The sequence below is a fragment of the Microtus ochrogaster genome, unplaced genomic scaffold (genome assembly GCF_000317375.1).
Source record: "Microtus ochrogaster isolate Prairie Vole_2 unplaced genomic scaffold, MicOch1.0 UNK12, whole genome shotgun sequence".
Classification (NCBI taxonomy): Eukaryota; Metazoa; Chordata; class Mammalia; order Rodentia; family Cricetidae; genus Microtus; species Microtus ochrogaster.
The window spans coordinates 8,455,068-8,480,381 of NW_004949110.1; the positions used below are offsets into that span (position 1 = coordinate 8,455,068).

At 42.4% G+C, this 25,314-nt stretch overlaps 2 protein-coding genes across 2 annotated transcripts in view; one reads left to right on the plus strand and one right to left on the minus strand.

Annotated features, from left to right (window-relative positions):
• The window catches only part of Copb2 (coatomer protein complex subunit beta 2), a 23,873-nt gene extending 14,698 nt beyond the window's left edge, over nt 1-9,175 (plus strand). The window contains exons 11-22 of the mRNA XM_005366688.2: nt 769-857; nt 945-1,051; nt 1,841-1,984; nt 2,565-2,695; nt 2,968-3,175; nt 5,944-6,054; nt 6,888-7,102; nt 7,876-7,968; nt 8,058-8,238; nt 8,401-8,469; nt 8,567-8,635; nt 8,825-9,175. Of these exons, the coding sequence (XP_005366745.1) occupies nt 769-857; nt 945-1,051; nt 1,841-1,984; nt 2,565-2,695; nt 2,968-3,175; nt 5,944-6,054; nt 6,888-7,102; nt 7,876-7,968; nt 8,058-8,238; nt 8,401-8,469; nt 8,567-8,635; nt 8,825-8,920 (1,513 nt within the window). The 3' untranslated portion in view covers nt 8,921-9,175. The remainder of the gene's footprint in view (nt 1-768; nt 858-944; nt 1,052-1,840; nt 1,985-2,564; nt 2,696-2,967; nt 3,176-5,943; nt 6,055-6,887; nt 7,103-7,875; nt 7,969-8,057; nt 8,239-8,400; nt 8,470-8,566; nt 8,636-8,824) is intronic.
• Nucleotides 9,174-24,023, minus strand: Mrps22 (mitochondrial ribosomal protein S22). The gene is made up of 8 exons (XM_005366689.2): nt 23,837-24,023; nt 21,158-21,321; nt 19,840-20,004; nt 15,704-15,847; nt 15,158-15,241; nt 13,378-13,523; nt 10,807-10,915; nt 9,174-9,663 (listed from the first exon to the last, which is right to left on the minus strand). The coding sequence occupies exons 1-8, from the start codon at nt 24,006-24,008 to the stop codon at nt 9,568-9,570; spliced, it is 1,080 nt and encodes a 359-aa protein (XP_005366746.1). The 5' UTR covers nt 24,009-24,023; the 3' UTR covers nt 9,174-9,567.
• Nucleotides 24,024-25,314: the final 1,291 nt, after the last annotated feature.

Consider the following 25,314-nt stretch of genomic DNA (forward strand, 5'->3'; position numbering starts at 1 on the left):
ATCTAGTCAACAAAGTCAGATTATCCCCATCTAGTCAACAAAGTCAGATTATCCCCATCTAGTCAACAAAGTCAGATTATCCCCATCTAGTCAACTCACTCCGCAGTCCCAGACAAACACTGATCTGCTTTTTGTTATGTTATAGGTTAGAATTTCTTCTTTAGATGTCTTTGGAGTTTCATATCATTGGAGCATTCTAGGCTCTGGCTTTTGAGATCACCCATGTTTTCATCTGTATCAATAAGTAGTTCTTTTGTGTGTAAAGTAGTATTCCTTTGAATGGATGGACCACAACCTAAGCATTCACCTTTGATGGATATTGGTGTCATTTCTGGTTTCTAAAATGGTTTGTGAACCTTAGTAATTTGCATAACATATAGCATGAAACTCATTCATTATTTGTCTAACTGTGAAGTTTTATCCGAGGACAAAAACAGGTCAGTGTCTTTTCAAATGGGGATATATTTTTTTATATTTATTTATTTATTTTTTTTTTTGATTTTTGAGACAGGGTTCCTCTTTAGCTTTTTTTGGTTCCTGTCCTGGAACTAGCTCTTCTAGACCAGGCTGGCCTCGAACTCACAGAGATCCGCCTGCTTCTGCCTCCCGAGTGCTGGGATTAAAGGTGTGTGCCACCACCGCCCAGCAAATGGGGATATATTTTATTTTTTGAATAATTAATATTAAATTAGAAGTAGTTGAAGATATTTCTAACATTTGATGGAATTATGGTTTAGTGTGTAATATGTTGTTTCCTCTGTTCCTTAGGTATGCAATAAGAGAAAGCAACAGTGTTGTAAAGATTTTTAAGAACTTTAAGGAAAAAAAGTCATTTAAACCCGATTTTGGAGCGGAAAGTGAGTGCTATTTATTTATGACACACTTTGAGAATCTTTGTAATGGCTCAGAATATTTGAGTGGAATCTCTCTGTGTCCTTTTAAAGGTATCTATGGGGGCTTCTTGCTGGGAGTCAGGTCTGTGAATGGCTTAGCCTTCTATGACTGGGACAATACAGAACTCATCCGCAGAATTGAAATTCAGCCCAAGCATGTGAGTGTCCCCTCTGGTTGCTTTTGGGAGGTTTCTCTTTGAAATGTCTGAGTCCCTCACGTCAAGAAGGGCCCTTTGCATACTGCTATCCTGATCCCGTTGTGCTGAAGACCATGGCATTTATCTAAGAAGTGCTCACAATATCATTTCTGCGTTGGAATCAGATAGTTAACATTGGCTATTTGTAAAAACATAGAATGTTACACAAATTCCAAATGCTATTCAAATTTTAAATGATCTTAACAAAGTGAATATGCATGTTGAAGAAAAGAAATTAGGGAATTTTTAATGTGGAAAAGCCTTTCCATGCTTCATGTGCTGATGGTCAGGAGCCCTTCTCCAGTAACAGCCTTAGAGATGCCAGTTGGTTGACAGCTTTCACTGTTAAGACATTGCCATTAGGGAGCATCTTGCCTCCCTGTGGTCCTGAGTCTGTCTGATAGAGAATAGGGCCATGACCCACAGAGGGTACTGGCTTGTGGTGGTGTTTTTTTCTTTATGTATGAGTGCACATACATGTATGGAGAGAGAGAAATAAGGAGTAAGAATCACTGGTTTAGAGAATTGGGAGCAGCTCACCCTTCCTAAATGACAGCACTCCTGTCTCCCATTAGCTTTCCTGGGCTAAGTACAACAGCCCTGTGCTGTTGCCTTCCAGCTGTATGTAATACATTGCACAGATGCTACCCTTCCTGTGAGACCGATCCTGGAGTGAAAAGAGTGTACAGTTTGTGGTGGCCACACAGGAAGGCAGATCAGTTATCAGTGTTTCTGTTTGTCGGGTTGCAGATATTCTGGTCTGATTCTGGAGAGCTGGTCTGTATTGCCACTGAGGAGTCATTTTTTATTCTTAAATATCTGTCAGAAAAAGTCTTGGCTGCACAGGAAACACATGAGGGGGTTACTGAAGATGGCATTGAAGATGCCTTTGAGGTAAGTGTCTCAGCTCATCTTAGGCTTTGTTTTTAATATTTTGTATTCTTAAAACAGATTACACTGATTTTAACATTTCTGTGTAAATTAGGTTTGGGGAGAGTGAAAATTTTGATAACATAAAAATTTAAATCTTGGCACAAACAAGTTGAAAGTAAGTATGTTTGAAATAAATGTGTGCTCTGACTTTTAGGAACTCTGCAGGCATACTCTGATACCTTCACTAAGGAAACTTGAAGATGTTTGGTTCTAAGACTGTTGAGCCAGAATAATTCAAATGAGCCCTGAAATGGGAGAAACAAACTACCCACTGTGGGCATAGATGTCCTGAAGGACTCTGGGATACTTAGCATTCCAGTTTCATGTGTGTTGAGGAGTTTAGATCAACAAGGAGATTTCACAGTATAAATATTCATGTAACACCATCTTTAAATGAAGACAGAAATTCCTGGGTGAATGTTCTCGAAATGAATTTCACTTTGCATTCCTTATGTCTCCTTACCACCTTCATCATATCCAGCTTGTTCACAGGTGTCTGATGTTGACTACGATAGTAATAATCTTTGTTTTCTTTCTATAGGTTCTTGGTGAAATTCAGGAAATTGTGAAAACTGGGCTGTGGGTGGGTGACTGCTTCATTTACACAAGTTCTGTGAACAGATTAAACTATTACGTGGGAGGAGAAATAGTCACCATTGCCCACTTGGACAGGTACTGAATATTATTTTGCTTTTTTTCTCTTAAGCAGCCCAAATTTAAAAGTTCTTTGTGAACCAAAGGTAGTTTTGACTCGGAACAGTGATAGGATGATTTCCCCACACTAGTTTTAGTAAACTTTCTGATGGTAACCAAAACCACATCCATCAAATGTAAAGATTTTGAGCTCGCGAGGAGTGTGTGTGTGTGTGTGTGTGTGTGTGTGTGTGTGTGTAATATTGTAATCATAGAATAGGTCTTCAGTTTTATTTCTGTGTCTATTACAGGACAATGTACCTTCTGGGCTATATTCCTAAAGACAATAGGCTTTATCTGGGGGATAAGGAATTGAACATTGTCAGCTACTCCCTGCTGGTTTCAGTCCTGGAATACCAGACTGCTGTCATGCGGAGGGATTTCAGCATGGCTGATAAAGTCCTCCCTACCATTCCCAAAGAACAGAGGACCAGAGTTGCACACTTTTTGGAAAAACAGGTGAGAGGTTTTGCCTACCTTCTTTTTATTGTTTTTCTCTTCTTTATTTTTAAAATGAGCATTTGACAGAATGTTGATATGGATTGTAGAATGCTGTCTCCTGTTTCTTACTGACCGCTGATTGTCTCAGGTCAGGTTTCTCAGTTGAGTTGCTGTGCAGCATGCGGCACATTTGGCTTGTACTCGTCTTTAAGCTCAGCACCCTCGGTGCCTGTCAGTGTTGGTGCTGGTCTTAGCAGTCCTCTCGTACCCCCCCTTTTAAGTTCTTGATATTTTTATTTCTAGCTAGGCATGGGAGTGCACAACTTTAATTCCAGTACGAACCAGGGAGGCAGAAGTAGGGATATTTTGGAGTTCTAGGCTAGCCTTGACTACAGAAACTCCGTCTCCAAAAACAAAACAAAAACAAAAAATACTGCATCTTGCTTTAACTTTTTTTTTTAAAAAGTGTTGTGAAGTGCCCATAACAAATCATCATTATTAATGTGCCTTTTGCCTAATGTAACATTTTTTTACTTCAGTTACATATTCACAGCGTATAGAGTAGGTTTTACAAGGTATAAATCAGATGTTCTTTCCTGTCCTCCAGAGGCATTTACTCTGTTTTCATGCCTAAGGATAGAGTGATAAACTGACTTCATTTTTCAACGTTAGGCATTTCATGTGAGTAGGGATTCTTGGGTGTGGACAGCACAGGAAGGGGTGCAGTCCAGAGAGTCGCCTAGTGAATCTAGTGACTGTAAAACCTTCTAGGTAGCATTTTGGCCTGTCCACAGCTCTGATGGAAGTGACACTACAGTAGTTTAATGCAGCTTCCCTTGAACTAGTTAGATATGATAGAGAAACTACATTTGCCATCATTCTATGAACTGAGTAGAAGCCAATCAGAGGCTGGACATTTAGGACTTCCTTTAGTTCCTCTGCATTCTTAACATTGTTTTTTCTCGATACTCAAGACTCCCTTTTCCAGGTGTTGTGTATCCCTGAGACTGGAGACCCTCAAAGAACAGACCTGTGTGTTAGGGATTGGAGGGACAATAGTGGATCTTTACTGTCCGCCTGCCTTAGGCAGTTTTATCTTTAGTATTGTTCTTTATAAGCTACCTTGGAGTTCTAAGCTGTACACCAGGTTGTGCTCTCCTGTCCTTACTTTTTACTCTTCTACCAGCTTTCAACCTTTCAAAATTTGATTAGGGGGCTGGAGATATGGTTATGTGGCTAGAGAGATGGCTCAGTGGTTAAGAATATTTGCTGCTCCTGCAGAGGACCTAGGTTTGGTTCCCAGAAAGTACTTACCAACTTACAACTCAATAATTTCAGTACCAGGGGAATCCACGGCCCTTTGCTGACTTCTGCAGGCACCAGGCACACAACATAGTGTGCTTACATACATGTAGGTCAACATTCATACACATAAAATAAAAATAAATCATAAAAAGTTCTCTTTAAAATTTGTATTTTAATTTCATTTTATTGTTAATGTTATCAATAGTTATTAACCCTATTAATACATTAATAATGATTTATTATATTTTAATTTCACTTCACAGTCGTAGTTCCTCTCCGTTATTAGGAATTTATGCCCCCAAATAAAAAATACTTTAGTATCATCTTAGTGGAGATTAGAAATACAAAAGCAAGCACATGCCACCTCTGTTCTTCTCTGTCCCTGCCTGACCAGTTCCAAACTTCTGCCTTTGCTCTGGGGTTTCTCTTGTGTTAGTGCTAGTGAAGAAAAGCGGTAATTTGGGATTATTTTGAACCAGTATTTACACTACATCAGCAGGTAGGTGGGGGAAGTGGAGTGGTACATATCCCGCAACATAAAGCTATCCTGTGTCCAGATTGAACTCTGAAAGTTGTCTGGCTTCTGTCCTGACCACTCCATACTAGGCTTTTTCCTCCAGTATGCTGAGAAGTAAAGCACCCTATTTCCTCTGACACTGCTACATTCCCAGAGCTAAAAACTTGCCCCTCAGTGGTTCTGTCTTACAGAAGTTAACTTTGTAATTACAACATTTGTTGTAAAATCCTGTCCTGATAGCTTAATAGAGCATGAGAAGACCTTTCGCTTTCTTCCTTTGGACACTTGATAGGCTGAATCTGAGACCAAATAAAGCATAACTATGACAGCTCATCACTGCCTGGACCCCAGCTGCTAGATGACCTTCAGATGATAGAAAATTGAAAGGTTTTGCTTTTCATCTGCCTTTCTCTTCCTGTTTCTGTCATTAACCTTTATAAAATGAAACCTGAACTAGATGACCTCTAAGGCCCACTTTTGAGGTTACCAGCAGCTGCATTTACCTGAACCATGTGCCCCTTGAATCCCTGATGCATCACTAAAATTTTATTTAAATTGTATTTAATTAGGACTTATTAAAATATATGAAAAACATCAGTTCTTTAGTTCTGACCCACACCCAGCTCTCCCAGAAACCTTTTAAGTTGAAGTACTTATTCCTATAGCATCTTGTCACAGGATGATCCTAAAGATGTAAATATAAAGTTTTCATTTTAGAAATAAAAGCACAAAAAATAGGAAATGTGTAAAATTTCATATGTCAAAAATGGCTACTGATTTGCACTGTTGGTAGTATCTTCTTGACTGCTAATGGATGTCAAATAACTTGGAGTTAAATTCCATTTGGTCCACTGTGGGCTATGGTTTCCTGTCAGTAAGGTCTTTTGAGAAATAGTTTGTAGTCTGTATACTGTATGTGCACATTCTTTGTTAAGTCACACATTTTCTTTTTAATAATGTGTAGGGCTTCAAGCAGCAAGCACTTACAGTATCCACAGATCCTGAACATCGTTTTGAGCTTGCTCTTCAACTTGGAGAGCTGAAAATAGCTTACCAGCTAGCAGTGGAAGCAGAGGTATGTTCTAATCCATGACTTTCCATAACTCCAGGAGGGTTAGTAGGTACTTCCGTGTTTTTGCTGAAACATTTTCTAACTAATGTTCTTCAAGGAATTAGTGGCTCATTTTGGTGAAGCTGTTGTCTCTTTGATCTTTTTCAAAAATGCTTTGATAGCCTTTGCATAAATTAAATGGGTTAAACTTAGCATACTGTTAGTTGTGTAATCTGTTTGAGAAGTTTTTTCCTGTCTAGCCTGGCTCTCAGAATCTAAACATGTCAACAATTTGCTGTATTACAAACTTGTGAGAGTCACTGATTTTAAAGAATTCTGATATTCTGTAGATCTTTGTATATATTATGTACTGGCAATTATGTGTTAAGTACAGCATTTACAAGTAAATTAATTTAATATTGTACAAAAAATTGTAGCTATCAAGAGCATTTAAATGTGTATTTTACTTGATTTCTCGGAAGCTACAAATGACCATAATCATTACTCAATATTTAAGGACATAATTTTCTACTCTTCCTAAAAGAATGTTACTGATTTGTTAAAATAATTGCAGTCTAATGTTTAAATTCCATTTATATGGCTTAGATTCAGTTTCTATATGTAATTAAACATAAAAATGAGTTGATGATCCATGTACCATTTGAATTTTGTTCATGTGATTTTCGTTTCATTACACATTTTTATCATGCCTTCTTTTGACTGACAGGGCCCATTTACCAAGCGTAACTCAAAAATTATATAATGTCATCACAGCAATGTTCAAAGTAACAGAATAATACTGATATTGTTAGTTTAAATGTTTATTTCCAAAGATGTTTTATCTTAATTTCTTATAGTCGGAGCAGAAGTGGAAACAACTTGCTGAACTCGCCATTAGTAAATGTCAGTTCAGCCTAGCCCAGGAGTGTCTGCACCATGCCCAGGATTATGGGGGTCTGCTGCTCTTGGCCACTGCCTCTGGAAATGCCAATATGGTCAACAAGTTAGCAGAAGGCGCGGAGAGAGATGGCAAAAATAACGTGGCATTCATGAGCTACTTTTTACAGGGCAAGTAAGTATTATCTCAAGGTCTAAAAGACTAAGGAGTTACTTCTACGCTGTGAGAATAGCAGTGTTTGAGAGGAATATGAAACACACATCCTGGCAAAGAGCCCATGGACAGCTGAGTGTTGTTGAATAGTGGGGGCAGCCAGAGAATAGTGTTACCTACCGTAGTTGCATGAGCTGTTCAGGGTTACAGAGTCTACCAGTTACTTACTCCTAGGCCATTTTTTCAAATGGTAGCAGGAGACAGCTGTTCTCTTCCAAGAGGACTAATGGCAGAGGACTATCTACACTGTGCTGTTTTGGGTTTGTTTTGTGCAAGGATGAGGGATGAAAATGCTATTTGCTGCTTGAGCTCCACTTTGGAAATGTCATGAATTTCTAGGTCTAGCAGAGTTAATGCAAGCCCAGTCATGTAGGAAGTATTATTACCCTTGTTGTACAAGCCAATTCTTAAAAATCCTAGACTGAGTCATCAAACATTTTTCTCTGAACTGTATTACCGCTATACTATGACATGCTACAGAGTGCATACCAAGCTTGCCATAACCCTCCATGAAAAGTACCATTATATTCTTAGTTATTCAGACTAAATAAGCTAAGCACTGCTATGAACGCTGTCTTATCCCTCACACCCCTGGTTTTGTAGACAATGTTAAGGCTGGCAACAGAAGTGAATGTGTAAGCGGGGGAGGGGGGCATTCTTCTTCTGCAACAGGTTCACACTTTAATCTCTATGTGCTATTACTTCTCTAACAATTCCTCTGCTTTCCTCTGTAGGCTTGATGCGTGCCTAGAGCTCTTGATCAGAACAGGAAGACTCCCTGAAGCTGCCTTCCTGGCCCGCACTTACTTACCCAGCCAGGTCTCAAGGTATGCACTTAGTTTAGGGAGAAATGTTTCAGCTGAAAACAGGGCCCAATTGCTTCATCTGTTTGGTTCTCTGATGTCTCTAATATTAGGGTGGTGAAGCTGTGGAGGGAGAACCTCTCAAAAGTCAACCAGAAAGCAGCAGAGTCCCTTGCTGACCCCACAGAGTATGAAAACCTTTTCCCTGGATTAAAAGAAGCATTTGTTGTTGAAGAGTGGGTCAAGGAGAAACATGTGGATTTGTGGCCAGCCAAACAGTACCCTCTTGTCACGGTGAGTGACAGAGTGCCAGCTTCACTTAGTGTGACTACAAGGAGGAAACATCCATGAGTCTAACTTCAAATTGTTTAAGAGCTAATGTCTGGGATTTGGACCAAGTGTTCAGATTATTTCTGATTTCAGAGTATTTTTTTTATCATTGTTTTATTTTGATAGCCAAATGAAGAGAGAAATGTCATGGAAGAGGCAAAAGGCTTTCAGCCCTCGAGAGCCACAATTCAGCAGGTTCGTGAAGAACGTGTGACAGTGTGATTGACATTGTTGATTGAAATCTCTTGGCAAGTTCCTTTGACTTCATATTTACCTCTTATTGAGTTTTCAGGAACCTGATGGGAAACCTGCTTCTAGCCCAGTTATTGTAGCCTCCCAACCTACCCAGAAAGAAGAAAAGGTGGGTCAGACATCCTCCACCCTCAATCATGAGGGCAGGCTTTTAAATGTCTTTGGTATCATATTTCAAAGAGGCTTCAAGTGGGACGATGCTCTCATCAATATCAAGGGAACTAGGTTTTTTTTGGACTGTGAACCAGGTAACTTAGTACAGCACTGTGTAACATTTGCCATCTCCCTTTCCTTGCAGAACTTACTAGAACTAGAAGTCGATTTGGATAATTTGGAATTAGAAGATATTGACACAACAGATATCAATCTGGATGAAGATATTCTAGATGATTGAACAGTTTGTCATTTACTTCAGTAACAGATCAAGACAAATACAAAGTGATCATCACCCTGACCAAGAACTATGGAAACTCCTTGATTTGCATATGTAAACAGGGGGAACACTGCCTTTTCCTCATCTTCAGGGGAGTTGATGGGCAACATTTAAGTTACTATATTCTCCTTGTTAACTGAAGCAGACGTGCACTTTTGTTTTTTTTTTTCATACTGTCTGCCATTAGACCATCTCTCATAAATTTTTTGAACTAATGAAAACTCCTGAGTTTCCTTCCTAATGAAAATGGATATCAAGTTTTTAGATTTTTAGATGCCTGAGCCAAATATCTCACTGGGAATCAGCTTCATCCTTCTTTCTTTGAATAGCTAGGGACATTTTTCCAACCCTCTTCTGAACTTGTATCACTATCTCAGGCTGCATAGTTTGGCTGTGGGCATACCTCCTGACTGTCCAGCTGGGCTGTCAACACTTTGGTACTCTGGAAGTGGCTTTTGTTTTCCCTGCATTGACGTGATTAGAGAAGTTCATAACCAGGTACTCCAATATACACTTCACTTATCCCCATGCTGTGCAGAAATCGAGTAGGGTAACAAATTTTTCAGACTTTAAAAGGCAGAAACAAATTACAGTATTTTTAATTGTTCTCAGGACGCTGCAGAATGGCCGATGACTATTTCTTGATAAGTCTGGAGTGCTAATTCTATATATGCTCCTCTCTGTGCTTCTGTTTGTGCGAAGACCTATTGAAATTTAAAAAAAAAAGTTCTAGAGCAACAGGATACCAAGTGTATATCAGTTTTAAGACATCATGAATATTTCTGCAGTAGGAAAACCATTCCCAATAAGGTTTTTGTGTCACAATAATCTCCCTGAATAGAAGCAGTAAGTTTATAGAGACAAAGTACTGTGCCCAATAACTGCAGCAATACTAGTTCTAAACCCCAGAACAGCTTTCATCTGTATTAAAAGATTAAGACCCTGACATTGTACCTCCTGCTAGATCAAAATGAAAACCATTACATTCAATAGAAACCTAGAGAACAGAGGTGACAAGCTTACTTTTCATTACAAAAATGTTCTTTTTTAAAAAAAAAGTTTTTTCCAAAACAATACTGCTTTCTGCTGGGCAGTAGTGTCGCACTCCTTTAATCCCAGCACTCAGGAGGCAGAGGCAGGTGAATCTCTGTGAGTTCAAGCCAGGACAGGTCCCAAACCTACAGAGAACCCTGTCTTGAAAACCCCTTTCCCCCCAAAAAATACTGCTTTCCCTGGTTTAGCACAGAAAGTCAGGGTGAGTACCAGTTTTTATGCTATTCTTACAGGCATCACACGTCACCTCTGTCCTTAGGGAAACCTAACTGCTTTTGTAATAAGCAAAACCCAAATGGCAAATTTCAGTGACCTTCCCTTCCCAAGTGAACATACCCTTTCAATGTAGCAATGAGGATAAATCTGGGGAGTCCATGGTTTGAGAGGTGTGCAATTGGAAAATGAGCATACAACCTAGGCTTCCTGACACTTGCCCTTTTCCAGCCCTGATAAGAATGTGGGAGGCTGCTTGGTACCTGTGGGGACTTGACTACCTTCAGTGCAGCTACCTTCAGTGCAGCATGGACTCCAATGCTCCAAAGAACATGCTGTTTCCACTATCTGAACCTCTCAACTATAGCTGCCAACATGCCTACCATACCATCTAGAGTGCTGCACGATTTCCCAAATGCCCCCCATCCAGGTAGAAGAAATACAGGGCTTATAGTCATACTAATGTTTTCAAGACCCAAAATGTTCCATAGTCAGTCACAACTGTGTATTATTAAATATGACCCATTTCTGGATCTTTCCTGACTTGATCATCACCACAAAACTGACAAAAAGGACTCTACCTTAATTAAATCCACTCCCTTAGCAGCCTGCTCTTTGGCCTCTTGAGCCGACTGGCCATCTGGATGGAGCATGTGATACAGCTGGACCAGGCTGGTGGCATCATCAATCCTGAGAATGAAAGAACCTAACATTACCAAAGGGTTCTCAACAGCCTCACAGTCCTGCAGTGTTTGTCAACTCCAAACTAAATTACATTTCAGACTTCACTCTGGTAAAGGAAAGGGTAGTTCTGTAATTACAAAAGTATTTGAAAGAGCCAGAGGGATGGCTCAGCGAGTAAGGTACTTGTTGCACAAAACCAAGTCCACAAAGCTATCCTCTGGCCTAGGAGGCAGGTAAGGCAAGAGGCAATACAGGAAGTGCCCACTCTATGAAAATATGGCTGTGTCCTTTGGGAGATGGAATATCCTTTCCCACGGAAACAGCATTCATTCCTAGTGGTAGAGGATTTCCAGGCCAGCCCACTTAGGCAACATAAAACAGGTTGCTCCTACTCAGGCTACAAATTCTGCTTTATACATTGGAGGTTATAGCTAGACAGTGTATCAACATGAAGATTCTCTTAGCTGTCCACAAAACTAACAGTCACAATCTTCCCATAATGCACACTTTCTGTCCACATGCACCTCAAAGCTGAAGGTTGGGAAGACATGAAAACATCTGCAAGTGTTCACATTTTGACACTGCTGTGTGAATGTAGCCCCTGGCTTCCAGGTGGTGAGGTAGGGCTGAGGCCATCATAATTCTCTGCTGTGCCAATGCTGTCCCTCTTTGACCAGTCCCACTATCTAAATACCTGAGCTGAGAGACAGTAGGAGTACAGAATGCCTGAAACCACAATGGCCTAGAGATGCTCTGGGCTCCTCTCAGTCACTGAAAAGGCCGTCTCAGGGAAACAGCTCTGCTCATACTGAATAAGCTTTTCTGGGGCAAAAAAGTTGAAATGGCTGTTTCCTATTTATCAAGCTTACTATAATCAGTTCAATAAAGGTAGCAACAAAATGCCTCTCCCCAATAAGTAGAAAACATTTACAACGTGGGCATGCTGGCTCTACGGGTTCTTTCCACAGGTCAAAATTAATGCATGTCAAGTTAATGCCTGCCTGTGTCTGTCTCAATAATTTAAATGTAGCTTTCCGAACACTCTACACTTACTAAACTTTCAAAAATAACTTAAAAGAGGGTGCAGAATCTTAAGTACTGAATTGGTCACTTGGTCTCTGTCCAGTGAAGAGTGCACCCTCTACTGTCCAGCCTGGGCTCTGCAGTCAGTAAAAAGCTGCCCGCAGGCATGGAAAACTGCAGCTGTAACTCTTACACGATAAGGAGTAATAGGAGAATACACATACGACTACGTACTTCAGCTTCAATATCTTAAACTATGCTATCATTATACTAAGTTCAGGATGTCTGCATTTGAGAAGATTGAGGAGAGAGTTCATAGGCCATGTAAATCAAAGTACTGATCATCCCCAACTAAGCCAGCTGGTAGGAAATGAGGGGGTTCTGCTGCCTTCCGAACTGAATCACACTGTATGTGCTGATGAAGCGAGCTAGCCAGGAAATCATTAGGAAAGTTGTCCTGATGAGAAGCAACACGAGTGTAACCTTTGGTGTATGATGTTCAAACTGCAAGTAAGACACTTCTACAGTCTGAGGATGGATTGACTACTGACACCTCTTATTCAATCTTAGAGTCCAGCAAGGGTTTTGTGGAAAGTTAGTTTTCTCACAGTAGCCATGCTGGCTTCTTTCCCTGTTGCAAAGCTATTTTCTTTCCAGTTTTATCTCAAATAGCATACAAGTAGACCTCCAAAATACAAAGATTAGTTCCTAACCACAGCAATAAACAAGTCATATAACCTTTTAAGTTTACCAGTGTAGTTATTTTTACACTATACAGTAGTCAATTAACTGTATACTGCATTTGAAATATATTTTACAAAATGATAATAATCTTTTAAAAAAATAACAAGAAACTTGGTCAACTAAAGGTACCAACCATCAACTTGTTTTTGTTTTTAGACAGGGTCTGACTAAGTAGACCAGTCTGCCCTCAAACTCAGAGATCCTCCCACTTCTGTACCCATGAACACCACACCCAGGCTGACCTCAATGTGTAAATATACTACTTGAAAATAACCTTTCTGAAACCTTAGAAGCCTCTCAACAGCATGGGCTATTTAAAAAAAAATGTTATTTTTATAAGTTAATTATGCTCTCCTGGAAGCCCTTTGGGTAGGGTAGTTCTGCCAGAATATAAGCACCCAAGAGATCTTGCATCTACTTCTTTACAATTCCCATGTAATACCTTTGAGTGCTTGAAAAACCCACCAGTGCCCAGGAACACTGGCAAGGAAGGGTAAAACCTCAGGCTATATTAAGATCCAAAGTCACATATTTTCTCTAACAATCTAGATGATTATATAACAAAAGCAACACCTAGAAAAGTGCATCTAAACGGAGATTAAGTGCAAACTTCCATTTATCACTGAACAACACTGCACTGGAAAATACTGATTTACTGCTGGACAATAAACAATTGTTTTAATTATTCAGATCATACTCACAAGTCTCTCTGGATTTGATCGATGAGCAAACCATCAATCTTTTTTTTATTTACAAAATACCAAGCCATGCCACCAAAGTGCCTTGTGGAACGCAGAAGCTCATACTTTCCATGTCTGTCTATATCTTCATAGGTCTGATGATGAACCTATCCACAGAAAAGGCAGAGAGAAATCGAAAATGAGCAGTGTCACATGGTTCAGACCAACTAGCAGGAATCCCACCACCAGTCAGTGCAACCAGGTCTGCCTGCAAGCTGCATGCTGCCTTTCCAGCCTCGACTCAGTCAAGTGCTTGTCTACTGTGCAGGACCTGAGTAGGAGACCCAGAGACCACATAAAAACCCTGTGGTGGGCACAGTTGTATTCCCAGTGAGGGCAAGATGGGTCCCTGGAAGCTCATTGGCCAGCTAGTCTAGCCAACCAAGCAAAGTTCCAGGTCCATGAGAGACCCCGTCTCAAAACAGAGAACACAAAGAACCCAAGGTTGTCCTCTGGCCTGAATACAGGAAGAGATTTGTCTACATGACAGCAAATCTGTCTTCCCTACTACAGAGTGTGGTAGCCTAGAGCAAACAACAGCAAACACTCAAATGCTTTGTCAGCTACTCTTGAGCAGCCAATCTTAAGTAAGCACCAATATGATATATTATGACCACTAATAATGACTAAAATCTCTCGATCTCTGGGAAGAAAGCAGGATTTTTTTAACTGCTCTTTCCCCATTTCACAACTCCTCTACCCTACAAGCTCACCCATGCCATCCAGTTTTCCTTCCAGACAAATCTTCCTGAGGGCATTTCTGTCCAAAACGGGTGTGTGTGTGTGTGTGTGTGTGTGTGTGTGTGTGTGTGTGTGTGTGTGTGTGTGTGTTCTTGTAAGTATATAGGCCAACAAGGTCCCCAGGGTCCCCCAGTCTCTGCCTACTCCAACAGGAGTTAGAGAGTGACTGGATTTTACTAAGTGCTGGGAATCCGAAGCTCACACAGCAAGCACTTTACCTACTGAGCCTTCTTTCCAGCCCTGTTCGAAAGGTTTAGAACTTCTTGATGAAGACCATGTTCCTCACCTAGTGCTGAGTCACATGTGATACAGCCCATCTACTTTGAACCACCCCCCTGCAAATGTGCTATGCGTACGTACAAACTAGATGTTTGGCCACATCTCAAGCTTACTTGGTTATTTTCTACCTACAGCTCAGTCTGTCTTCTCTGAAACAACTCTATTCCCAAACACCCCTCACTCACACCATTCCTTGAGCCCTTTTCAAGCTCCCTATGAAGCCTTTCCTGAGAGCACTCTTAACATCTAACATTTCAGGCTGGAAGGGGCAGTAATCTGCATACTGTCTCATCCCAGCACATCACTGACAGAGTGCAGGCCTAGTTCCTGGCATCAGCTCTGCTGCCCATAAAACCAGGTTCTAATGAACACATCCTCACTAAGCTGTACTGTACACACAGTACCGTATACACTGCACTTTGACAAATTTTAGTGGCTAACTGTTCCTGTAAGATGAATAGAAAAGAAAAAAGGCTTTGTCATCATCTGGGTCCTAAACCGACCATAACAGTAGCACTACTCAGAGCAAGCTGTTTCATTCTCTAAGCCCGACTTCCTTATTCTTAAAGATGGCTGAAAGCATAAAACATGTACCTTCACTCAGTAAGTTTCCAGGTAATTCCCTTTCCTATAATCTTCATCAAAGCCAGTAGCCGAAATCAAGTGTTACTTCGCATAACCATATTTAAACCCCACTCTGGAAACTATTAAATACACTTACCTTGATATACTCAGTGGAATCTGGCTCAAACTGGGCAACACAGAGATTGAGGACATCAGCATGTCGGTCTTGGCTGTACATGGTCTAAAACCACAAAGCAAAATGGCAATCAGAAGAGAACATAAAAGTTTATCATCTGTCCTGACACCTTGTCAGGCCTATCCAACATAGAGGCCACCTATCTGCCAATCAAGAGCATAAAGGGAGCTGGATATGGTTTTAATCCCAGTATTTGGGAGGTGGAGGCAGAAGGATCTTTGTGAATTTGAGGCCAGCCTGGTCCATTCAGTGAGTTCCAGAACAGTCAAAGCTATATAGTGAGACCATGACTCAAAAAAAACAAAATAAATACATTTTAAACAGAAACGGCACAAGCTTTGTAAATGCCACACTTGGATTCAAACCCCAACTAAATTAACTGTACGAGAGCCCCCATCAAGTTACTATTACATTAGTACCCGTGTTTACCATAATGAAATGCCAGCAGCCCCAGGGCCCACAGCTTCAACAAACAAATGACCATCATGGAAATGGAATTCACCATACCTTAAGGTTTTCATCTTTGAAAATTACTGGTGGCAAAACTCTACGACCTTCTTTCGGGAAATAAATTTGTATCACCCGGTCCCGTTCTTCCCACGAAGCTTTGCGTAGTGTGCCACTTGGTTCTCGAACAACAATAAAACGTTCCTGAAACAGAAAGTAGTCAGATACGAGTTATGAAGACTTCCGCTCAGCTCTAGTGATAGCTAATACTACCAACTTGGCAGGAATTGAAATCACCTTGGAGACAAGCGGTAGGGGCTGAGATAGGAAGCCCCACCCTAACGTGGGCAGCAGCATTCTCGGAGCTGGGTCTTGGACTGCAGAGCACTCAGCCCCTCTGCCTCCTGACTGTGGATGCAATGTGACCAGAAGTTGGCCCACAGATGAAGACGAAGTTAAACCCTGTAAACCATAAACCTAACCATAAACCTAACCATAAACACGCATGACCAAAACAAGAAATGTGGGATCACTTTCCTAACCTCAGCTTTCAGCAGCACTAGAATGTATTCTGTGGGCCCAACTACAAATCACTCCCATCCTGGAGGATTGCTCTATAAAAAGCTGCTGTACTTAGACAATAGATCTCTCTTTTAAATTGGCAATTAGGAACGAAGTGGAAGCAATGATATCTGAAAAGTATGGGCAAAACTTCCTGTGGTTTTACTAAAAAGTGGAAAATCCAATGAGAAGTTAGTGATTTTTATATTGTTGAAAAATAGCAGTGGTGGCACAAAACTTCAATCCCAGCACTTGGGAGGCAGAGGCAGGGGGGAATCTCTGAGCTAATGGGCCAATCAGTTTATAATTAATTTAGACAGACCTCTGTGTGATTTCTTTGGGACTTAACAATTGCGGGAACTGGGCAGAACAAGGACTGGGAAGGACAGAAACCCCTAGACAACACAGAGTCTTTATAAATGCCAACACTTTAAAAGTTCAGTCTCAAGCTGGAAAGGTGGTTCTGTGGTTAAGAGTCTTAGCTACTCTTCCAGAGGACCTGGGTTTGATTCCAAGCATTACACGGCAGCTTACAACTGTCAATAACTCCAGTTCTAATGGATCTGATGCCCTCTTCTGGGCCCTGTAATACATTGCACACATGTAGTGCACAGACATCTATGCAAGCATAAAATATAAAAGTTCAGTCTCTAAAAATCCAAAGTGAAACTTCAAAATCTCTTTTAAAAATTCAAGCCCCTTAACTGTGGACTCCTATAAAAAAATAAATATTTTTTACTTTGAGAGGAAAGAACCAGGGCACAATCACAATCTGAACACAGAAAAACCAAACACTGCGTAAATAACTCAGTGTCCGATGCCCGGGATCCACTCAATGGTCTGGGCTCTCCCGAAGGGCCTGGGTCGCTTCTCTGGTTCTCTCTGTACCCCCATAGATGGTCTCTTAAGAGCAGGACAGCTCCATTCCACAGTCACTGTTCTTGGCTGTCATCCCACGACACTGGCATCTCCAAAATGCTGGGTCCCTTGCCACATTTGGACTGCATTGTGTGCTGAAGAAAACACTTCCCTGGAGACTTCACCTCAGGGATGCTCCTCGCTCCCTAATTACTGCTCATTTCTCAGCTCCAGCTGACCAGCATCAATTGCCCCAGTAAAGCAAAGTGGTGCTGTTCTCTTGTTAATCATGACTGATTCTTCAACCCCAGCTGAACAGAACCACAAATTCTTAACTCCAAATATGCAACAGCATCAAAAATCTTTACATGACTCTCAAACCTCAAGCCAGGCCACAACTGTCTGCAGAGCTATCAACAGTCTTATCTTCCGAGCTCCCACAGAACAGCCCACTGAACTCTCAACACTCACTGGCTAACCCAAAGTTCCAAAGACCTTCTACGATCCTCCCCAAAACAACATGGTCAGGTCTGTCATAGCAATACCCCACAATCCTGATACCAATTTCTGTCTTAGTTAGGATTTCGAATGCTGTGGTAAACACCATGACCAAAAGCAAGTTGAGAAGAAATGGGTTTATGTGGCTCACACCTTCTCATCACAGTTCATCATCACGGGAAGCCAAGGCAAGAATTCCAAAGGGTGGGAACCTGGAGGCAGGAGCTGACGCAGAGTCATGGAGGGGTGCTGCTTACTGCTTGCTCAGCCTGCTTTCTTATAGAATCCAAGACTACCAGCCCAGGGATGGAACCACCCACACTGGGCTGGACCCTCCCCCATCAATCACTTATTAAGAAAATGTCCTACAGGCTTGCTTACGGGCAGCTCTTAGGAAACCATTTTCTCAGCTGAGGCTCCCTCCTCTCATGACCCTAGCTGTGCCACACTGACATGAGAACTGGCCGGCACTGTGTCTATTGTAGTTACAGTGGCTCGGGAAGAAAGAGATGCCACTTTCTTCAGTGTTGGACATGGAAAAATTTGCCCCGGCTTCAGTAAATACCCTCTCACTCAAGCTCACGGAAGGAACCCCGATGAACTCGGCAGATCACGAACACAACCCAGAGAAAAGTAGAGCGACTCCTTGAGGTGAAGAAGGATTTAAACAGGAATGGGCATAAGAGAGGAGTCTAGAGACTGAAAATGACCAAAAACACATTATACACATGTATGATGCTGTTAAGGAATATTCTTAAAATTAAAGAAAGAAGGGTGCCATGACCTTCACCCCCCCACCACCACCACCACACACACATGAGAAAACACCAAACAATCCTCTCCTTAGGTTTCAGCAGGAAATCAGTACAGCCTAGGGGAAAAGAACATCTTGCTCACTGTCTTCGGTTTCAGCCACTGCTGTCTGCCTGGCCACACTCGCCTTGTTGTGTCTTAGCACATGTGTCTCAGGTTTCTATTGCTGTGTTAAGACACTGTGACCAAAACAATCTGGGAAAGAAAGGCTTGATTTCATCTTACATCTTTCAGCTCACATACACCACTGAAGGAAGAAAGGGAAGAACCTGGAAGGAGAAACTGAAAGTGAGGCCATCAAGGAGCACTTTTTATTGTATTGCTCCTCATGGCTTGCTCAGCCTGCTTTCTTATAGCACCCAGGACCACTGGCCCAGGGTTGGTACCACCCACAATGAGCTATGTCCCCTACATCAATCAAGAAAAGGCTGGAGCTGGGCGATGGTGGCGCACGCCTTTAATCCCAGCACTCGGGAGGCAGAGGCAGGCGGATCTCTGTGAGTTCGAGACCAGCCTGGTCTACAGAGCTAGCTCCAGGACAGGCTCCAAAGCCACAGAGAAACCCTGTCTCGAAAAACCAAAAAAAAAAGGAAAAGGCTGGTGACGTCCTTTTGTCTATGTGTTGTTTTTCTTGGTTAATAAATAAAGAACTGCTTCGAGTCTATGGCAGGGAAGAACAAAACTAGGCATGGAAAACTAAACAAAATGCTGGGAGGAAGAAGGTAGAGTCAGGGAGAAGCCATGGAGCCGCCCGAAAAAGACACTGGAAATTTTACCTGGTCGGTCACAACCTTGTGATGATATGCAGATTAATAGAAATGGGTTAAGTTAATATGTAAGCGCTAGCCAATAAGAAGCTAGGGCCAAGTAGTGATTTAATTAATATAGTTTTTTATTTTATTTTATTTATTTATTATGTATACAGTGTTCTATCTGTGTGTATGCCTGCAGGCCAGAATAGGGCACCAGACGCCATTAGAGATGGTTGTGAGCAACCATGTGGTTGCTGGAAATTGAACTCAGGACCTTTGGAAGAGCAGGCAATGCTCTTAACCACTGAGCCATCTCTCCAGCCCCATTATAGTTTTTGTGTGATAATTTCGGGGCTAAGTGGCCAGGAACAAACAAGCGGCCCCTCCTCCAACAAAAGACACCAGAAATTTGCCCACAGGTCAATCTGATGGGACATTTTTCTCAATTTAGATTCCCGCTTCCCAAATGACTCTAGCTTGGGTCCAGTTGACATAAACTAGCCAGCACAGGGCTTTGGTATCAGTCTGAAATACACCAAGTCCGCAGTATGTAAAGAAATGGTAACACTATGATGTGGAATTGCGGCATTTCTTGCCTCTCCAGAGGCCCTCTGCTTCTGAACTTCAGAGAGAGGGGATGCCACATCATCTGAGCCTCAGACCCATCTCCTCATGGCATTTCAAAGATTATTCTGCAATCTAGCATATACTCACCCGATGTGGTATGTTATTTGATATATCAGTAAACACGTATTTGTTTGTTTCTGTTCCTTCCAAAATCTTATCCTCAGCTAAGACGTCATTTATTGGCGTTCGTTCTTCCAGAACTGGTGGCATCTTTAACCGTACTTTAGCTGCTTCAACCGCCACTCTAGTAGCCTAAGGAAACAAAACATCTCTGAAGGAAAGGTACAGTGTCCAAAGGGACCACCCGATAAAAATAGGCACGCATCAAAGATGCTGATGACTACACAGAAAAGAAGCTGCAGCCATGAACCCGTGAGGGAAAACTCAGACTTGGACTGGTGGGGCCTGGCCTTTCCTCTGGTGTGACAAGACACAACACCAGCTACCACCAGCTACCACTCACCCACCACCTAAGCAGCAAGGACTGCCGTGAGACAGAGCCAGGCTGCAAGAGATGCTTAGAACACAGCAAGCCTGTATTTCTTCAGTGTTCACTGTGTGCCAGACATCATTCAAATACTTCAAATGGGTGCTGGTGAGATGGCTCACAGGACCTGGATTCAGTCCCCAACACCTACATGGTACGATGGCTCACAACCATTTATAATTCCAGTCCCAAGGATCCAGTGCTCTCTTTCTGACTTCCATGGGTACCAGGCATGCACGTGGTACACCTACATACATACAGGCACAACACCCATACACATAAAACAAAGAAAATCAAACTACTGGCTTCACTCAATAACCCACATCTACAAGAGTCTGGTGCCATTATTAACATCTCTATTTGACAGAAAACAAGAGTTTCACAGAAGAGTAAGCTCTAGGAGCTGCAGCACTGGTGTCTGAACTGAGCTCCAAAGCCTCCATTCTCAGCCAGGGACTACACTGCGTTACGCCACATTATTTCCACTGATGACCTTTGCAGGGAGAAAAGCAAAGTGTTGCTCTTCTTCCAACACGCTATTGGGTAGTGACATCACTGTTGAGTCGGAAGAAAGCATCACTGTCTCATATATTCCTACAGCGGTGTATTCCAGAAGACCCAGACTTTTAATGTCACCAAACCTTTAGCTCCACGGCAACTCATAGCAGAAGTTCCTCCAGGAAGGGAGCTGGAGTAGGCAAGATGAACGATGAGCAGGCTGGTTTGGGGCAGGGAGGAGTTCAGCCTGGACACCTGCTCAATTGTGGCCACACCCCTTCTCCTCTCTGCCTCCCTACTCACATGTCCTTCCTCTCACCCACGCCTACGGAGGACCAGCACTGAGCATCCGCAGGGAACTCTGTGAGTCTCATCACCCTGAATCACAGGTATTCTATCAATACTCCGGGGTTGACATACCTCTTCCAGCTGGGCCTGGGTCATCAACTTATAGGTGGGTGGCTTCAGTGGCTGTACAGCAGGCTTGAACGTCTTCTTCAAGTCCAGGCCTGTCATCTTGGTGAGGATACGCTGGACTTCCTCATCCATAAATGTAGGTTTCTTGACTTCTGAGCTACCAGAGTCTGTTAAAATAGATTTCAGTAATAAGAAGCTGACAATGACAGCAAGCCAAGACGTCTAAATGGGAAAGTTAACAGTAAAAACCATTTGTACAGAATACACCTCAGAATTACGTGATGCTAATAACTATGAGATTCTCTCATTTATTCAATGTGCACTTAAAATTTCCTGACCATCCACCACTATAAGCAAACACTCTGCCAAGAGGACGCTGGAAAATGAAGACAACAAGAACTGTTACCGTTCCGTTCAGACTCTTGCTTCTTCTTCTTTTTTTTTTTTTGGTATTTTGGAGACGGTGCAAACAGAACCCAGGACCTGGCACACAGCACACAGTTACACTTCAGCCCTCACATCCGCTTCCTAGAAGCCAGACATAGCATGTCCATGAAATAGATCCTAATACTCCAATTTTATGGATGAGGGCACCAATGCTAAGCCAAAGATAACTAGCTATTAAGAATGGAGGAAGGAGTAAGCAGGGTCACTGGTCCTGGAGCTTCAATCACTTCCAATCTAAGCTCAGTTCTGACTCATGCAGTTTCCCTCGTCCTTGGTCTCTCGACATCTTCTCGTTCCACCGGGAAAAGGGGCCTTCTGTTCCTAGGCTCCTCTTTGCCACTAGTCCTATAGCTGCTGGTATCTTGCAGGATCCTAATCAATTTCCTTTTCTCCCTATTCGGATTCTCACTGGAGGCTTTCCTAGCTTCCAATGGCTTTGATTACATCCATTTGCTGGGGACTCTAAAGCCCCAATCTCTAGCCAAGATCCTCTCCATCCACTACCCAATGGACATCTCATCTCTACTTCGATACTGCCAAACCATAACCTCCCCTGCTTTCCTGCTCTCACGCCTGCTTTCCCTACTGTTCCCTAGCACAGCACCATCCACTGGGTGACTCTGTCCAAAATCTTACAATTATTCCTGATTTCTTCCATACCCACCACATCCAGCCAAGAAAGCAATTAAAATGACAGGAGTGCTTATTACTAACATGTATGAGATATTTACTACGCAGTACTTACTGAGCTAAATATATATCATACTTGGCAGTATCAACGCTCACAGTAACCCTGTCAAGTAATATTGCAATGATCCTTTTTTACAAAATTGAACATAATACAGCATTTTAGTTGACTGTCTCTTTTTGGCTCTATTTCCCACTGTCATTACTACGGCCAAGGCCATTCTTATCCCTCACCTTGGCTTCCCTGCCTCTTCTCTGACCTCACTACAAACCATTCCTACAAAGAGATTACTTGAGAGTAACCTGCCAAAATGAAATCAAGATGACACTCACGTTTAAAACTCAAGTGACTATTTGACTGTGTTCCCCACTAGGAAATTTATTCTGTTTTAGGGTCCCTATTGCTGTGATAAACACCAAGACCAGAAGTAAGTGGGAATGATAAAGGTTTATTTGGCTTATGCCTCATCAACACTGTTCATCATGGAAGAAAATCTGGACAGGAACTCCAGGGCAGGACCTACTACAGAGCCACAGGGGGGTACTGCTTACTGGCTTGCTCAGTCTGCTTTCTTATGGAACACAGGTCCACCAGTTTAGGGATGGCAACACCCACATGGGCTGGGGCTGGGCCCTCCCCCATCAATCACTAAGAAAATGCCTTACAACTGGATCTTACTGAGGCAGTTTCTCAACCGAGGTTCCCTCCTTTCAGATTAACTCTAGCTGATTGATGTTAAGATTCCATAAAACTAGCCAGCACATTCTCTGGAGACGAAAATCCTGTTGTATAATCCCGTAACGACAGGTGCTCAGCACCACACCCTCTCCAGACAATCTCGCCTGCACAACCTAGTTTTCATTTTTACTCTAACGCTCTTCAGTTCTTATCTAGCTGTATATTGAACCCGGTATAACAAAGGCACCTCGAATTTAATATAAAACAAGCACAGTTCTGCCTTCTTTGCCATTTTTATTTTAATTTTACCTACTCACCCAACTCAAAAAAACAAACAAACCCTATTTCTACCATTAATATTTCCTAGCTTGGCACTACTCTCCACCCAGCTGCTTACCATCGAAACCTGCTCAGGTTCTCTCAATCCTAACTCCAAAACAGGTTCCCCCAAAATACCTGCGTTCACTTTCTTCTCTGGACTTCTGCTTATTGTGCGGTCCCATCCGTTCAGAATTATTTTCACCTTTTAGCATGGTTAGCCAGGTGGCAGCTCTGGCTCTCTTTTCCCTGTAACCCATCCCTGTGCGTCCTACCTAGTTTGAAAGTCCCTAAGGTGCGCGCCCGATGCAGCCGGGATCACCATGTTGTCAATTGCCACTCTGCCAGGAGAGCACCCACGTCCCAAACTAAGTCGTGCTTTGCAAAGAGCACAATTGGCTAAGAGAATGAATGATCAAAGGACGGCTCAGAAAAGCTCTGCAAAGACAGACGGAAGACGACTGAGTCTAAGAAGCCGGGACGCAGTTTTCTCTTGCTAGAGCAAGCTCTAGGTCTCTCAGGCGCGCGGTGGAGCTCTAGCGGTCACTCACCTGCCTCAGAGCTGAGCAGGCGGCATGGCTGCCCCACCTCGAAGGGCTGGAATCGCGTCGCGAGCAGAGCATCGGGGTGGCGCTGGGCTGCAGCTCGAGCGCAGACTCGCTCTGCTCGCCGAGAGCCCAACTGGAACTTCCACAACCTCAACGGAGTTCTGAGAGCGGCCATGATTTCCCGCCGCCCCTTGCGCCGGAATCGACTAGATCAACTTCCAGATCTCGAGCCTTGTACAGCATGCTGGGAAGTGTAGTCTAGGTGGCGCCAAACAGCCGCAGAAAGCGTTTTGTTATTGTTGTTTGTTTTTTGTTTTGGTTTGTTTTTAAACTGATTAAACCTGAGGCTTCGTGCGACCAAGGCGAGCGCTGTGCGGAATGAACTAGGAGACTGTCTCACACTGCACTGTAAACTGGCCTAGAAATCATTATGTAGCCCAGGTTGGCCTCAAACCCACAGCAGTCTGCTTTCTGATTACAGATGTGGGAACAGATTTTTAAAATTACTAACCTTAGTGTGTGTGTGTGTGTGTGTGTGTGTGTGTGTGTGTGTGTGTGTGTGTGTAGGTCAGAGGATAACCTATAAAAGTCGCTCCTCTCCAGAGATGAAACTCTAGGCAGGCTTGGTAGCAGGTGTCTTTACCCCCTGAGCCATCTCACTGGCTCCTATTTACTGTTTGTTTGTTTGTTTATAGTCTTAGTTTTCTCATTTGTATAAGAGAAACATTAAGAGTACAAACATGCATGCAAGAGAAATATTAAAAGTACATACATTAAAAACTCAATATTACTAAGCAGTAAAGTACTTGCTCAGCATGTGTGAGGCCCCAAGTTAAGTTCCCAGCACCACACACACACACACACACACACACACACACACACACACACGCGCGCGCGCACACACACACACACATTCATGTGCAAAACCGTGCAAACTGTTTATTCCCAAGTAGATGTCTGAGTCTTTTGCTAGGTGTAGAGTTAAGTTTTTGCTATATGCGCCTTTTCTTTTTTACTTTTTATGGTTCTAAATAATAGATTTGCATTGCCTGCCTCAACTTTTTCTCCCACCTGCAGGTTTAAATCCAGTTGCTTGTGGATCTTCTTTCAAACTTGCCATACATACCCCAGATATTAGCTCTTCATTTTGAGCCCATAACCACTGCAAAGTCATACATCTTATTCCTTTCCTTCATTAGCCATAATTTCTGATCATTTTGCTTATTATCTGCTTATTTTTCTCATGCATGAAGGCAATGCCTTTACCTATCTTATTATATATTTAACCTGACCATGTACAACTTATGTGCAAAGCAAAAATTTGAGTGAAGGAATGGGTGGATGGATGAACGGATGGATGGATGATGGATAGATGGATGGGTGGATGGATACGGGTGGGTAGGTGGGTGGAAGAATGGGTGGATGGATGAACAGATGGATGGGTGGGTGGGTGGATAGATGGATGATGGATGGATGGATGG

Excerpts from the sequence above, each read along its gene's own strand:
- Mrps22 (XM_005366689.2), bottom strand. The coding sequence starts at position 24,008 with ATGGCCGCTCTCAGAACTCCGTTGAGGTTGTGGAAGTTCCAGTTGGGC. Across the intron at positions 20,005-21,157 it reads CCCAGGCCCAGCTGGAAGAG|GCTACTAGAGTGGCGGTTGA; the intron begins GTATGTCAACCC and ends TTGTTTCCTTAG. Across the intron at positions 15,848-19,839 it reads CAAATAACATACCACATCGG|GAACGTTTTATTGTTGTTCG; the intron begins GTGAGTATATGC and ends TTTCTGTTTCAG.